This window comes from Gymnoscopelus microlampas (assembly GCF_963454915.1).
Source record: "Gymnoscopelus microlampas genome assembly, chromosome: 20".
In the NCBI taxonomy this organism is placed as follows: domain Eukaryota; kingdom Metazoa; phylum Chordata; class Actinopteri; order Myctophiformes; family Myctophidae; genus Gymnoscopelus; species Gymnoscopelus microlampas.
The window spans coordinates 19,102,930-19,117,049 of record NC_139957.1 but is presented as its reverse complement, the minus strand read 5'-3'; the positions used below and the strand labels follow the sequence as shown (position 1 = coordinate 19,117,049).

Here is a 14,120-nt window from a genome sequence, read left to right as displayed (position 1 = left end):
GAAAGGAATGGAATAGAATGGACACTTTATTGCCCACAAAATATGGTGCTAGAATTGTAATAGGGGACAAGGTATCAACGCAGTAATCTAATTTCACAAGACATCAGGACAACATGACAGAGATTCCAGTGCATATTACAAATACCCTGTACATGCCTGTGCTCTCTTTTTCCTCAATTCTTATTTCTTGCTGTGTTATCTGTCCCTTGTTCAACATGCCAGGCATTCAAGAGCTTTCGTGTTCAATATGAGATGAAGAAGAAGCAGACGGAGCCGCTGCTGCAGCCAGTTCATAGGGACGGGAAGCTGTCTGTGGACCAGGCCCTGGTCAAACAGGCCTGGGACCGTGTGTCCATCAGGGTGAGTGTGGTGTTTTGTACAGTAAAGTAATAGTACACAGTCACCACAGACTGTCTTAACAAACATAGGACCACTTGTTCAGTTCGCAGCAACAGTTACTATGGCACAAAACGACTTATTCACAGCACACACACAATACTAGTCTATTACACTACATACAGTAATTCATAGGCCGGATATAAGAGAAACAGAACTTATTTCTTCTTCTTTTATTATTATTATAAGTATCCACCCCAAACAAAAAAGAGCACATAAAATTATCATTATTATTTTCATTCATGTTGGGATTTATTTTCTTTCTGTTAGCTGCAGAACTAGCGGTCTGTTATCCCAGTCATAATGAGAGAAGCGCAACCCAGTGCCCTTCTCTTCCTTGCCCGCAATAAAGTGTTCATTGGGGCGCAAAGCTTTGAATCAGTGTTTATTGGGAGGGGAGGGGGGACAGAGCAGGTTTTTGTTCACTGGGCAGACTGCCCCTCTGGACCGTCACAGCTTGTCTACTCAGACAACTCTTTCGCAGAGCAAATGCTTGACACCATGTGGAAACATGGTTCAGATTGGTGTACTGTCTAACTTGGGATCTTTGCTATAATTGTAAAGTACTGGTTCTAATGGATTTCCATGTCCTATGCAGCTGCTGGACTGGCACATTCATCTGGACAAGTCTCTGCCTGGCCCCCTGGGGGTGATTGGAGCGTGGCTCCATCGAGCAGAGATCGCTCTCAGGGAGGAAATTCCTATCCAGCAAGTCCACGAGGAGACGGCCAATGTCATTCATAGAAAGCTGGAGCAGCATAAGGTATGGCAAATATCACACAGACAGTTGAAAAGTCCCCAGATTTTGACATTTGTTTTAGTCCAAATGGAAGTGCATGGGAACATCGCAAGACGCCTGTCTTGTAAACATGTGATGGAGGAAAGAGGCATGGGGTTGAGTATGACATATTGTGTTTATGTATGTTTCAGGAAGTATTAAAGAACCTAGAATCACACAGACAGACCTTCCATCAGATCCACAGAGACAGATCGGTCAATGGTGTACCTGTCCCCCCTGACCAGCTTCAAGACATGGCTGAAAGGTATCCCACTTGTCACACCTATTTGTATTGAATAATGGTCTGAATGATTATTAGTTTATGTCTTTGCAAAGTATGACATTACAGCAACTAATGAAGGTAGTTGTAGTTCACACAGAGATTATTCTAATATATTGTACATAGCCCACAACACTATGTTCCGAAACCTTGTTAATTGAATGGAAAAGCAAGACGAGGGTTCTTCCCTAGTAGGCCTGGCTCCAGTCAGATCAGACCCAATTATGAAGTTTAAAGATTAAAGAACCTCAACCATTCTGTCTTTGCCTTGTGGAGGATATTGTGGTTGGCTCTGTCTTCACCCTGCATCAGAAATCAAAGTTAACAGTTTAATGATAGCTCAAAATAAAACTTTATGTACAGGTTCAATTTTGTGTCCACGTCATCTTATGGTCACCTGATCAAACTGGAATTCTGGGAAATGAAGTACCGTTTGATGGCATTCCTCACCTTGGCTGAGTCTAAGCTCAAGTCCTGGATCATCAAATACGGACGACGAGACTCAGTTGAACTGTTGTTGCAAAGCTACATTGTGAGTTGGAAATGCTACTATGGCTATACGAATATAATATTATATGTATTATATCATTATATTTCCCCAGGTTTATCAAAAATGTGCTTTTCTGTTTTTGTCTTCCTTTCCAGGCATTCATTGAAGGCCACAAGTTCTTTGAGCAGTATGAGATAACATTCAGAGCCCTCATACAATCTGCAGAGGTTTATGTCAAATCTGATAGTTCAGGTGAGATTCTTTTCTTTTCTCACTTTTGTGCTTTGTGTTGATTGTGTTTTTGCTGCGGGCATAAAGCAAGCATTCTAATTATTCACTGTTTCATCAATTTCATGTTACAGGCTCTAAAACCTGTAACAGAGGTAAGTCTAAAAAACCCTGTGCCCCAGTTTTAATAATAATAGACTGATGGAATGCTCAGCCATTGCCTTGATTAGTTCCTTGCCTCTGTTTCTTTGTTTAATCCCTGACACCACAATTCTCTGCCTGTCTCCTAAACTATTATCCTGAGTATGGGGAACATTTAGTTTTGTCTTCTAATATGCCGCTAACACACAAAGAGTTTGAAATTTAAATTAAATTGCTGCAACATTTCTATCTGCATGGCACAATATTAAAGTAGCTGGAATGCTGGAAACCATTTGGCATGATATTTTTCACTTAAAATGTAATCATTAAATGGAAGTGTAATTGTATTTTTCATGTTATTGAAATTTGGGGTGGGATCTTATTTAAACTGTGAATAAGGGTGCTCGGGTTGCGCAGGGGTAAAGTTCCTGCCTTCGCAGAGACTAGAGGTTTGAATTCTATATGAACACAGTTGACCATGTTCATGGGAGGGAAGGGGGTAATCTCTGTCACTAGCGACTCCTACAGGTTGGTCAGGGCGCCTGTTCAGTGGGGTATGGAACTGAGAAGAATGGTGTGTTACTACGCATTAATTCCTCCTGGTGAAACTCCTCACTCTGTGTATCAGAGGAGACACGTGATAGTCTGTGCTCTCCCTACACTAGGACCAACTCTAGGAGTAGCAGTGACAAAGGACTACAAAACACAGTGAATCGGGAATTGACAGAAGGACTAATTTGGGAGAAAAAAGAAGACGAAAACCCTTTAAATGTGTTCAGGGTACATTCTAACTTCTTTAACATGATCCCCACAGTGGGCCTGGGCCGCTGGCGTAGCGGTCCAGGCACCTAGGCTATGTGTAGCCTGACAGCGTGTCGCAGGTTCGAGTCCCGATCCCGACGGCCTTTGCTGCATGTCACTCCCCAGCTTTCTCTCCCCATTTCCTGTCAGCCCACTGTCCTATCAATAAAGGCATAAAAGCCAAAAAATAAATCTTTCAAAACAACATGTTCTCCACAGTGGATGAATTAGAGGGGGTGAGTAAGTTCCTGAGTGACACAACGGCCCAGTGGAAGAGCCTGTCGGTGGAGGTGCGATGTGTCCGCAGCATGCTGGAGGAGGTGATCTCAAACTGGGAGAAGTACAGCAGCACGGTGGCTGGTCTGCAGGCCTGGCTTGAGGATGCTGAACAGATGGCGAACCAGTCCGAGAACACCAAACGAGTAAGAAGAATTATGAATCATTATCATTTTCTATAATACTGTATACTAAATGTATTATGGTATTATAGAATGATAAATAAGGTCCAAACATTGCTATCAAATAAAAGCAATGGAACAATAATAAGGAATCAATTTCTAGTTATTTTCTTTATATTGCGTTGTATGTACAGTACAGGGACAATAAAGGCTTTCTAATATATTTTAATATATTTATATCTGATACCTGTGAATGTAATTCATTTAAGCCTTTTGATGGGTAAATACAGCTGAAGGTTAACTATTGGTATGTTTCATTTAGGTCACTGCTTCAGTGCTTCTCAAAGTGTGGTCTGGGGACCCCCAGGGGCCCTTGAGGAGGTTCCAGGGGGTCCCCAGCTAAATGATAAATTAATAGTTAGGAACCAAATGTGCCCTAACTATCTTAAGTTTGAGTTTGCAAATTGATCCAAATGGGCCCTTATGGTTTAACTTGTATACTATCAGATTTAACACTGGGGTCCCAGAGATTAAAAAAACGAAAATCGAACGGAGGCCTAATTAATTCTCAACAAAGTTGAGAAGAGTACTGGGTATCAGCATGGACAGCTCTTGTGTAGTTAATTTTGTGCTGGCACACAGAAACACCTAGATGAAACAGCTGTAAGTTCCTGAGAACAGTATATGTACAGTATAACTGCAGTAACATATGATTTATGAATGTATAGCATTGAACAACTATGACTTTTACCCTCGCCACTGCTGTAGGAGTTCTTCCGAAGCATCTCCTACTGGATCCAGCAGCACATGGACATGAACGACGCCGGGAACTTCCTCATCGAGACCTGTGACGACACTATCTCACGAGATCTGAAGCAGCAGCTTCTCCTGCTCAACGGGCGATGGAGGGAGCTATTTGTCAAAGTCAAACATGTAAATTCTAAATTGGTTTCGCCTTTTCATTTTGAACAAGAAAGTAACGGTTATGAATAAATACTCAACCGAATTAGATGAACGTGTAATGATGCTCATACATAACATTGACAGCTCAGGTTTTGTGCTTTTCTGTTGCCATGGCAGTATGCAAGAGCAGATGAGGTGGATAAGTTGAGACAAGACTATCAAGAGGGAATTAGCACCCTGAAAATGTTCATGGATGGCACCAATGAGAAGATGACTGCTCCCGTCCAGGTGTCTTTCCTGAACGTCAGAACGTTTGTTCAGGATGTTGAGGTATGTATCTGCATGCACATACTGTCCGTATATCCATCCATCATCCATCCATCCATCCATACAGTACATAGTACAAACTGTATGTAAATACTCTTAACATTTTTAAGGGTGCAGGAAAAAAACGTTGGTGAATAATTCTTTATGCGGGTGAAAAAAACCTTTTTAGGTAGCAGATATGACAAAATACGTACTGTTATTTTCCAACCCACAAAATATAAACCAAAGGCTTTTCAAGCTGTTACGTTTCCTCCTATCCCTTACAAGGTGCCATATGTGTGTGCTACCAGTCATTTTAGAGTAGGTCACCTTTTGCAAACAGTGGGTGTCTCATTTTGCATTGAAACTTCATTTGCAACCATTTCTTGAAAGCAAAAGTTTGCAGTGTTAATTTTTCCATTTGTAACTGTACAAAACTACAAATGGACCCTTAAGGGTCCACTTCTTTCTATTTGTACACTCAGAGTTAAATGAAAACTCTTTCACTAACATTTTACTGTGGCATTACACCGTACAATCCTGAGGGGCATGATGCAATGTGTTGCACCTCAGATAGCACCTTAGTGAATGACGATGCACCCTGACAGACTGTGACAGTCATTGATTTGACGTGACCTACACGTCCTGTCTCGTCCGGGTAGTCAGCAGCAAGCTGGACTCTGTCACTCCACCCCTTGATGCAGTGCAGCACTATGATGTGCAGTTCATGCCATTTAATCCACCGTAACATCTTCCATCGCCCATTTAGGTTCTGCTTCGATGCTTTATCACATTTGGTGTAGATCTTTGCATAATAAAAGGTGCATGAATAGGCGTGTTTATTTTGTATCCTCTTTGTGTAGGAGATCAAGCATAAAGTGCCAGCGATGGAGGCAGCATGTAAGGCAGCTGGTCGCACTGCTCAGTTATTAACCAAAGACACCCCGGAGGAGGAGGTTTCACACATGTTGGCTATGATGGCCTCTATTAAAGAGCAGTTGAGCAAGGTATGTCCGGCTTATAGCTGTCTCTCTCCAGTGTGCGTGTGTGCGTGTGTGTGTGTGTGTGTGTGTGTGTGCGCGTGCGTGGTGGGGAGGGGGGGGTATTACGCTTTGAGCTTCATGCAATACTTCTTGTGAACTAGTAGTGGTCCTACCTGACCACAATATCTAAATTTCTCAATAGAAGAGCAGCAAGACCACCTCCAACCACCACAGTTGTGTTGTGTTAGGCATGTCGTGTTAACATACTCTACCATACAGATTGGTTGAAGTAATGTTTTAATCACTAAAGAAGTTATGGATCGCAGCTTTAAAAGTATACTGTATTAGGTACAGTGCCAAAATAAGCCTGTCAAAATAAGCACAGTCCGTAATTTCATCATAACTTCGTTTAAGTATTCATTCTTCATTCAGTCTCCACTCTTCTGTATCTATTATGTGTGCGTTTGGCTTTTTGATCTTGCAAGTAGCACTTTTGAACATGTTTTAACCACTTGAACCCTAGCCTCCCTAATCTGCGGCTAATATTCTTTGCCGAAAATAGCAGATCTACAAGCTCACAATGCATCGTGTTTTGACGTGTTGTGAGCTTGTAGAATGGCTATTTTCAATGAAGCACCTATAAGTATAGAGTGAAAACAGGAGGGGGTATAGAGCCCTTGGGAATCCGGTTAAAGACGTATAGGGTTTAAGTGGTTAACATTTCGAGCCTGAAACAGTGGCATGTTGAATCAGCTCCAGTGAGACGGCAGCATACTTCTTTCCATTCATTAATGATAATAATAATAATGGATTTTATTTATAATGCAATTTACATTTGTGAAAATCTGAAAGTGCTACAATAAGCATTTGCATAAAAAAAAAATCATCACACCACTATAAAATATATAAGAAACTGAAACAAAGCATTTAAAACTTTAGGGCATAAAGCCTAGAGGTAAAACCAGTGTAGCTTAAAAAATGCTTCGTTAAAAAGGTAGGTCTTTAGTCCTCTCTTAAAAGAGTCAACCGAATGTGATGCATTATCCTTTTCTCCTCCTGATCAGATAAGGGAGAGATGTCTGCCTCTGCTGAGGGAGTCCCATTCACTCCTTCCTCCACTGGAGGACATGGAGAAGAACATCACAGGTTTCTACCAGGCTCTGGAGAAGGCCAGCTATATCACCAGCACCAGGGACTCTGAGGGCCCCGGAGACTTCAAACAGAAATGCCAGGTGACCTATGGAACTTTTTTTCAGTTTTTTTCATGCATTTATGTATTGATTTTATGCCTCAATTTATATTGATTATCTTATCTTTTGTGTTTTATGTGTTTCTCTGAATGGAAAAAAAATGTGAAATCGATAGACTCATGTACTACAGTATTACCATGCTGAACTCTTAACTCACAAGAGTGGGCAAGTGGACCCTTACAGGTCAATTTGCTCCCATTTGTCCACTCTCAGCGTTAAATTAACAGCAAGAATTTTTCACTTTAACATTTATCACTTGTCATTATCAGCTGACAATGCTTTTTCCCATAGTCCCATAGTCCCAGGGTATTAAGTTGAGGGCTAACCCACTGAGAGGCTGTCATGTTATATACTGTAGGAGCTGGTGACCTTCACACAGAGCTGTAAGAAGTGCCTAACAGTGATAGAGAAGAACCATCAGACTGTCCAGAGACTTCTGGACAACAGTAAGACCCTGCAGCACATGGACATGGGTCTTCTACAGAAAAGAGTAACGGATCTGCAGTCTTCCTCACAGGTATGCAATGCCTTTTTTGCAGTAGGTGTTATGGTTTGTGCACCATTTATTGTATTTATAACATGTCTGTGAGGGTCACAGTTAGGAATTCAGTAAATGAGATGGAGGATCATCATTTCCATTCTTTATTAAGAATTAATTTGAACATGTGGGTTGCTGTGTCTGTTCAGGGCATGATCAAAGAATCCACAGAGTGGAGGAAACATGTGGAGGCCAACAGTAGTCTAATGAAGAGGTTTGATGAGTCCCGGGTTGAGCTGGAGAAGGTTCTAAGGATGGCTCAGAGTTGTCTGACTGAGAGAGGCAACCCAGAGGAACTGCTGAAGAAACACACAGTAGGAGAATAACTCATCCTTGCTTGCCCACAACCAAGAGCATAATTTGGGGTCCCAGAAGATGGCAGTTGCCACCCCGTAGTGTTCGCAGTGGGGTGGCAGACCTTTTATGTGTATTTTCGGTTCGATTGGCTGAAAATTTGCCCAAATATGAGATGACCGATGTTAATATGTTTTCTTATGCCAATAAAGCTCCTTTGAATTGAATTGAAATATTACTGAAGTCATAGATGACTGGCGTCACGTCATAGATTGGCCACATGACGTTCAAGATCCATATGGCTGCCACACCAGTCTTAGACCCCATCTTGTTTTGTATTGCACAGTACAGTATACCATGCCCATTTATACTGCCACTATTTTAAATTGTATGTTTTCCCATTAAGTAGTACACTCTGTACATAATACTCGACCCACTTTCAAAGTGTGTCAGTGCTAATTATATCTCTGTGCCATTTTCCTACATAAAGACCTTTTTTGTTTTTATTGGCACACTGTCAAATAATTGCCAAATGGTGGTGCACAGGTACACCATGGTACCATTGCAGTGAAAAACCTCGATAGGGTGTAGGAATTATTCAAACTAGACAATACTAGGTTGTGGCTGGTGCAAAATTCCTTCATTTCCACGTATCCAAATCAGCTTACAGTAATGTCCTCACTGTTAATTTAACTCCTAGAGTATACAAAAGTAACCAAATGGACCATTTGGTTAGATATGTACACTCTCCAAGTAAAATGACCACTGAGGATCAATTTCTGAAATGTGATCATTTTCTTGAAATGTATTCAAGGAGTTCTTTGGGCAGTTGGATCAACGAGTCCTGAATGCGTTCCTCAAGGCCTGCGATGAGCTGACAGACATTCTGCCCGACCAGGAACAACAGTCCTTACAGGAAACCGTCAGGAAGCTGCATAAACACTGGAAGGTTCGTCCCATGGTCACTGTCATGGTTAAAATAATAACGCTTCTAACAATCATATTATTATTAGTTAGAAATGAATAATGAATAGGGTCAAAATAATTGTATTCATCACATATCATGATTTCTTGTTAAAATAAATAAATAATTATGACATACCTTACTGTAAATTATATAATTGATGGCAGAAAATAAAGCAGCACCATGTACACATGCCCATGCCCTGACTTTGAACCTGTACTCCGTTTCTCCTTTGCCTCCCCTTTGTTTTGTCTTTTTCTTTTGTTTCTCTCAGGATATTCAGACCGATGCCCCCTTTCACCTCCTGCACCTGAAGGTGGAGGTGGAGAGGAGCAAGCTCATGGTGTCCCTGCAGGAGTGCCAGGCAGAGGTGACAAGGGAGAACCGCCACCTGGCTGGCGTGGGGAGTGAGAGGCTCATTAAGGAGCACAGGGTAAGAGGCTGTCTGCGTATCATGTATCAATGACTGTGACAGAGTTCAATGCACATTCAGCCCACAAGTGCGAAGGTTTAGTTTCACTTAATGCAGAGAAAGGGGAGCCTGCTCAAGGATATACTTATTTTTAATTGTCTTCATTCAGTGGCAGTTGTCTGCTTTCCCTTCAGTAAAGTTCTGTGTTCACATTCAAGATTCATTCTACTATAATATCAAAGTTGTCCAGAATCTGCCAGGATAAAAACATGATGACAAAACATGTAGACATTTATAAATGTATATCCACAAGATTATACCCGTAGAATTTAATGCATAGTACCAACATTTCCACTCATTGTAATGGCGTGCTGCATAGGAAGTACTCTATGCATTCCCAATCAAGCCACTCGGTGGCGTGTTTGTTAAATATCAAGACGTGTTGTTCATGGTATCCATAGCAATAAGCGTCCTCAGGTGCCCCAGAGAAGTAGGTGGTTGTTGAAACAGAAGTAGGATATTAATGTCCTATATCTATTCTTTCCCTATCAATGAGTCATATTCAAAGCCATTGGATGGTGTACATCATATACAATAAACAGCAGCCCACTGAGTCTTCAGGATGTGCAAAATAACCATCCTGTTTATATACAGCAGTGAATGTATTATCCTTCTTTAGGCCTTTTTTAGGGAAAAGGGGCCTCAGTCCATCTGTGAGAAGAGATTACAACTGATGGAGGAACTCTGTCAGAAACTTCCTGATAGTGACCCTGCTCACCAAACTCTGGAGGCCGCCCGAAAGGCCTTCTCTGAGGTCAGGGAGGAAATTGATTGCACGCATCAGAAACTAATGCATCACCCAGATAAATGGAAGGAGTACCACTCAAGGTATAAACAACGAAGTAATTACATAATTGCATCTAGCAGTAATTGCATTACTACAGTAAGTAAGCAATAACAATGCGTTCTATGTGTTTTTCTCTATTTACAGGTATGCAGAGCTCTCATGCTGGCTGATATCAAAAGAGAGCCAGCTCAGGCTGCTTAGAAACCGTGCCAGCGACCCCAATAAATATGGGCAGGTGAAGGCCACCATCACAGTAAGTCTTCTTCATGCACACATTTTTGCTTCGAATGTACATACAGTACACACATGCACATACACATTCATACTTCTCCATCTATTTTACACTGAGCCATCAATGTAAAAAGAAAACGTCACTAAATTAGATTTGGTATTTTTTTGTCACTACTATGTCGTCTAATCCACATGGATTATGCTTGCAGGAACTGAGGAATGATGCAGAGCTACAGGAAGGCAACCTTGGCTGGCTCAAGGCTCGTATGGCCATTCTGATTGAGATCAGTTCTGACAGTGAAGCCCAGAGACAAGCAGCAACGCTTAGCAAACTCTCTACTGATTTTAAGGGCCTCCTCTCCTCCCTGTTAGAGGTAGGTAAAGGTCTTTCAGCAATGGTCAACATTAAAGCACTACTGTATGTGAGGGGGAGATGCTCTCCCCCTCACATACAGTAAATGCTAATTTTGTATCTTTCTAAGTGTATCATCTCAGCTAGCCACAATATTTGTTCATTTATAAGTGGCATGTTATTAGTGTACCAAAGTATAATAGTATGTACAAAAATAAATAATAATAAACAAAACGTTAAAAAAAATCACACCCTGTGTGAAGGAAGCGGTGCCTTTGGGGCGGGGCTTAACTAATTTCAGTGCGTCCTTATTGGTGGTCTGAGTCCACTTACCAAATTTGTACTTGGTAGCATGCTGCAAACTGCAATAATGGCTGTTTAAAGCCCAGCCAATGGGCAGACAGAGGGGGCGGGTCTTAAGTAATTACAGGTCGTCCCTATTGGTGGTCTAAGTCAGTGGTTCTCAACCTGGGGGTCGCGACCCCCAGGGGGGTCACCAAATAATTTGGGGGGGTCGCCAGATATTTTGGTGAATTTAAAAATTTTTTTTTTTTTTTTTTTTTTTTACAAAATATGTTTTTATGTTATCATTAATTCATGTTTTATCAGTTAATTTACTCAATGTACCCACTTTTTGCGAAAATGTTTTGATAATAAACAATTATCTAACAACCTATTATAATTAAATAACCTTCGCGCGCGCGAACGGGACCGCGCGCGTGCACGCGGGGGGTCGCGGGAAATAATATAATTATTTTGGGGGTCGCGGCCTGAAAAGGTTGAGAACCCCTGGTCTAAGTCCACATGCCAAATTTGGACTTGGTAGCATGCTGCAAACTGCAGTTATTGCTGTTTCAATGCCGTGCTCAAACGGACATAACATACAAACGGACATACGGACGTCAAGTGTGTGTGTGTGTGTGTGTGTGCGTGCGTGTGTTCGTGTGTGTGCATGTGTGCAGTATTGGCTTGTGTGTGTGTGTGTGTGTGTGTGTGTGTGTGTGTGTGTGTGCGTGTGTGCGTGTGTTTGTTGTATGTGTTTCTTCTTTGCTCATCCCGTGCTCATACGGACGCTCAAACGGACAAAGTCAAGTGTAGAGCGGTTGGCACCGCTAAAAAAGAAAATCGACTTGGCAGAGGGAACTTAAAGTACCGCAATGGAAATAAGCATTCAAGTTTTTTTGTGTTTTATCCTTTTGACAGATATGTACACAATCTGTGACAGAGTTGATGTACAGTATATGCAGTAAAACATCAATCAGCAATTACTCATCCATTATTTTCCAATAACGGACACCTCGTTGTGCATTATCACTTATGTAGATAACTAGGCAAACGTGTAGTGCCTCAAGTAAGGTAGAGAGAACTGTAACACAATCTTTATATCTCTATATCAAGAGGAACTACATTTCATTATACTGTACACACTGCGCCCTGGCTGGCTGTTGTACACTGTGGTTTTAATATCAATCAGACATGCTTTCTTGGAATAGTATTTCATTGATTGGTTGAGGCAGGGCGCAAACACTACTCTGTATCTTATTATGGGTCTGTGTCCTTGTTCTTCCTCATAGGCTGAGAAGATGGTACTGGCTGTGGGGGACTGTGTGCAGTTCAGGGAGGAGGTGAGAACCACTCTGGATGAGCTGGTTCAAGGGCAGAAGGAGGCCCATGCTGAAGTCACCAGGATACTGGACTGTAAGACAGTTAGAGAGGCCCAGCAGTTACTGCTTGGACACCAGGTGAGAGACCCATGAAGCTCACAATGCTCATCAATTAACATTGAGCTAAACTGTATTGGGTATACTGTATAGACTTGATTGATTGTATTGTTGTTTTTAGATAACTTATTTGATTTCATATTGATTAGATTATCCTATGCTCTCAGTCTTATTTAAATATTTCTCCATTTAATATGTAAAACAAAAACTGCAAAAGTGCAAGGATCAATGGACCTTCTGAAGTGAATTTACAATTTTCTTTATTGTCGTATTCAAATGCTTATGAATTCAAAACAATTCCCCCATAACTAAATAAATAAATACGAGAAAAGGATTAGTAATTATTCAAATTGCAAATCGTAGCACACAATAATTCCTGATGGATTTCTTTTTGGTCCAAAGCAACTTGTGAAACGTCTGAAGCTGAAAAGGAAGGATGTGCAGCAGTTGGTATCCAGGGGTCAGCAGCTCCAGGCTGAGGAGGGACTGGGGGAGACATTACACCAGGACCTGCACAGTTTGGAGAACACACTCAGCAAAATGGAACAGAACATGGACTCACAGGAGCAAAGCCTAGAGGTGAGCTGACACACTACTTTCCTAAAGAGCATTGAAAGACAGAGAGGGCAACCTTTTGGGTTAACTACAATATTAAATGGGACGTTATTTGTAAACAATCCAATACATTTTGATCCTGTTTAAAATGTGTTTTAAATAGCATAAACAGTGTTTTAAGACGTTGAGGCTATTGCATAGGAATCATACTCTGTCTTGTCCATGGTAAACACGTTTGTGTTTTTTCAATGCATTAATGGTTGTCAGCTGATGTTATCCTCAGGTCACACTGGCAGCATGGCAGGAGTTTGACAGTCAACAGGAAGCAGTACAGGGGTTTGTCAACAAAGCCCAATCTGCAATGGAGAGAGATCTCAATTTTAGCAGTCCAGAGAGCCTGGGTGTTGAACTGGACCAGGCCAAGGTGAGTCAAACAGGTTGTGATTGATCAGGTTCACTTCAATGGGGAATAATGTCTGACTTTCAACATTAACACTCATGAGAGAGAGCCCTATGAGATTAATACAGGTTGCTAATTCTAAACCTAATGTCTTTCTTTCCTTCCTCAATAGGTTCTGTTAAAACAATGTGAAGCTGAGGCATCCCATATGAACACCTTACTGAGGAGGGCAACAGAAATCCAACTTGGTCCAAAGAACAAGACTTTGCTCTTGAGCCAAGCTCGCTCTCTCAGTGAGCAAGTGGGCAAAGTGGAGGCTGGCCTAAAAAAAGAGTAAGACCTTAAGTAAAGACTAACCATGGCTTTTTGTCCACTTAATTATTGTTAATTATTATTTAACAGGTGTCTTATATTATCTAGCTGTTAGCATTTTCTTAGCTGACGAGCAGCTAACAATGTCATACTGTATTTCAATCCTCGACCCACTATTTAATTTTTTTTTTATTAAACAGTAGTTGGATTCAATATTATCATTACAATATCATATCATTATATGCTACAGTATTGGCAGTTTATTAGTGGTGTATGTAACTTTTAAACTATAATGGATGTTCCTTTATTCCAGTGTCAAGGCTCTTGAAGGAATGAAAACTCAGTGGGACGAGTTTGGTAGTAGTTTTGAGGCCTTTTCCGTATGGATATCTGATAAAGAGAAACAACTGGACACTCTGAAAAGTTCGACTGCCCTTCTTGACCAGCAGATCCATACAGTGAAGGTACTGTGGATTACAAAGCTGTGATCTTTTACCGTACCCTGTACTCGTATATACTGACCTACCCACCTATCTAAGC

The 14,120-nt window shown here is 41.3% G+C and overlaps 1 protein-coding gene across 1 annotated transcript in view; it reads left to right on the top strand.

Annotated features, from left to right (window-relative positions):
• Window positions 1-14,120, top strand: part of syne1b (spectrin repeat containing, nuclear envelope 1b) — a 117,388-nt gene that overhangs the window by 20,181 nt on the left and 83,087 nt on the right. Inside the window, exons 10-32 of the mRNA XM_084045307.1 lie at window positions 223-360; window positions 995-1,159; window positions 1,327-1,439; window positions 1,818-1,986; window positions 2,100-2,196; window positions 2,307-2,327; window positions 3,334-3,536; window positions 4,281-4,445; window positions 4,593-4,745; window positions 5,585-5,728; window positions 6,769-6,936; window positions 7,313-7,471; window positions 7,642-7,806; window positions 8,601-8,735; window positions 9,025-9,183; window positions 9,842-10,050; window positions 10,154-10,262; window positions 10,450-10,614; window positions 12,167-12,334; window positions 12,716-12,892; window positions 13,152-13,292; window positions 13,441-13,601; window positions 13,894-14,044. Coding sequence (XP_083901433.1) covers window positions 223-360; window positions 995-1,159; window positions 1,327-1,439; window positions 1,818-1,986; window positions 2,100-2,196; window positions 2,307-2,327; window positions 3,334-3,536; window positions 4,281-4,445; window positions 4,593-4,745; window positions 5,585-5,728; window positions 6,769-6,936; window positions 7,313-7,471; window positions 7,642-7,806; window positions 8,601-8,735; window positions 9,025-9,183; window positions 9,842-10,050; window positions 10,154-10,262; window positions 10,450-10,614; window positions 12,167-12,334; window positions 12,716-12,892; window positions 13,152-13,292; window positions 13,441-13,601; window positions 13,894-14,044 — 3,435 coding nt within the window. The remainder of the gene's footprint in view (window positions 1-222; window positions 361-994; window positions 1,160-1,326; window positions 1,440-1,817; window positions 1,987-2,099; window positions 2,197-2,306; window positions 2,328-3,333; window positions 3,537-4,280; window positions 4,446-4,592; window positions 4,746-5,584; window positions 5,729-6,768; window positions 6,937-7,312; window positions 7,472-7,641; window positions 7,807-8,600; window positions 8,736-9,024; window positions 9,184-9,841; window positions 10,051-10,153; window positions 10,263-10,449; window positions 10,615-12,166; window positions 12,335-12,715; window positions 12,893-13,151; window positions 13,293-13,440; window positions 13,602-13,893; window positions 14,045-14,120) is intronic.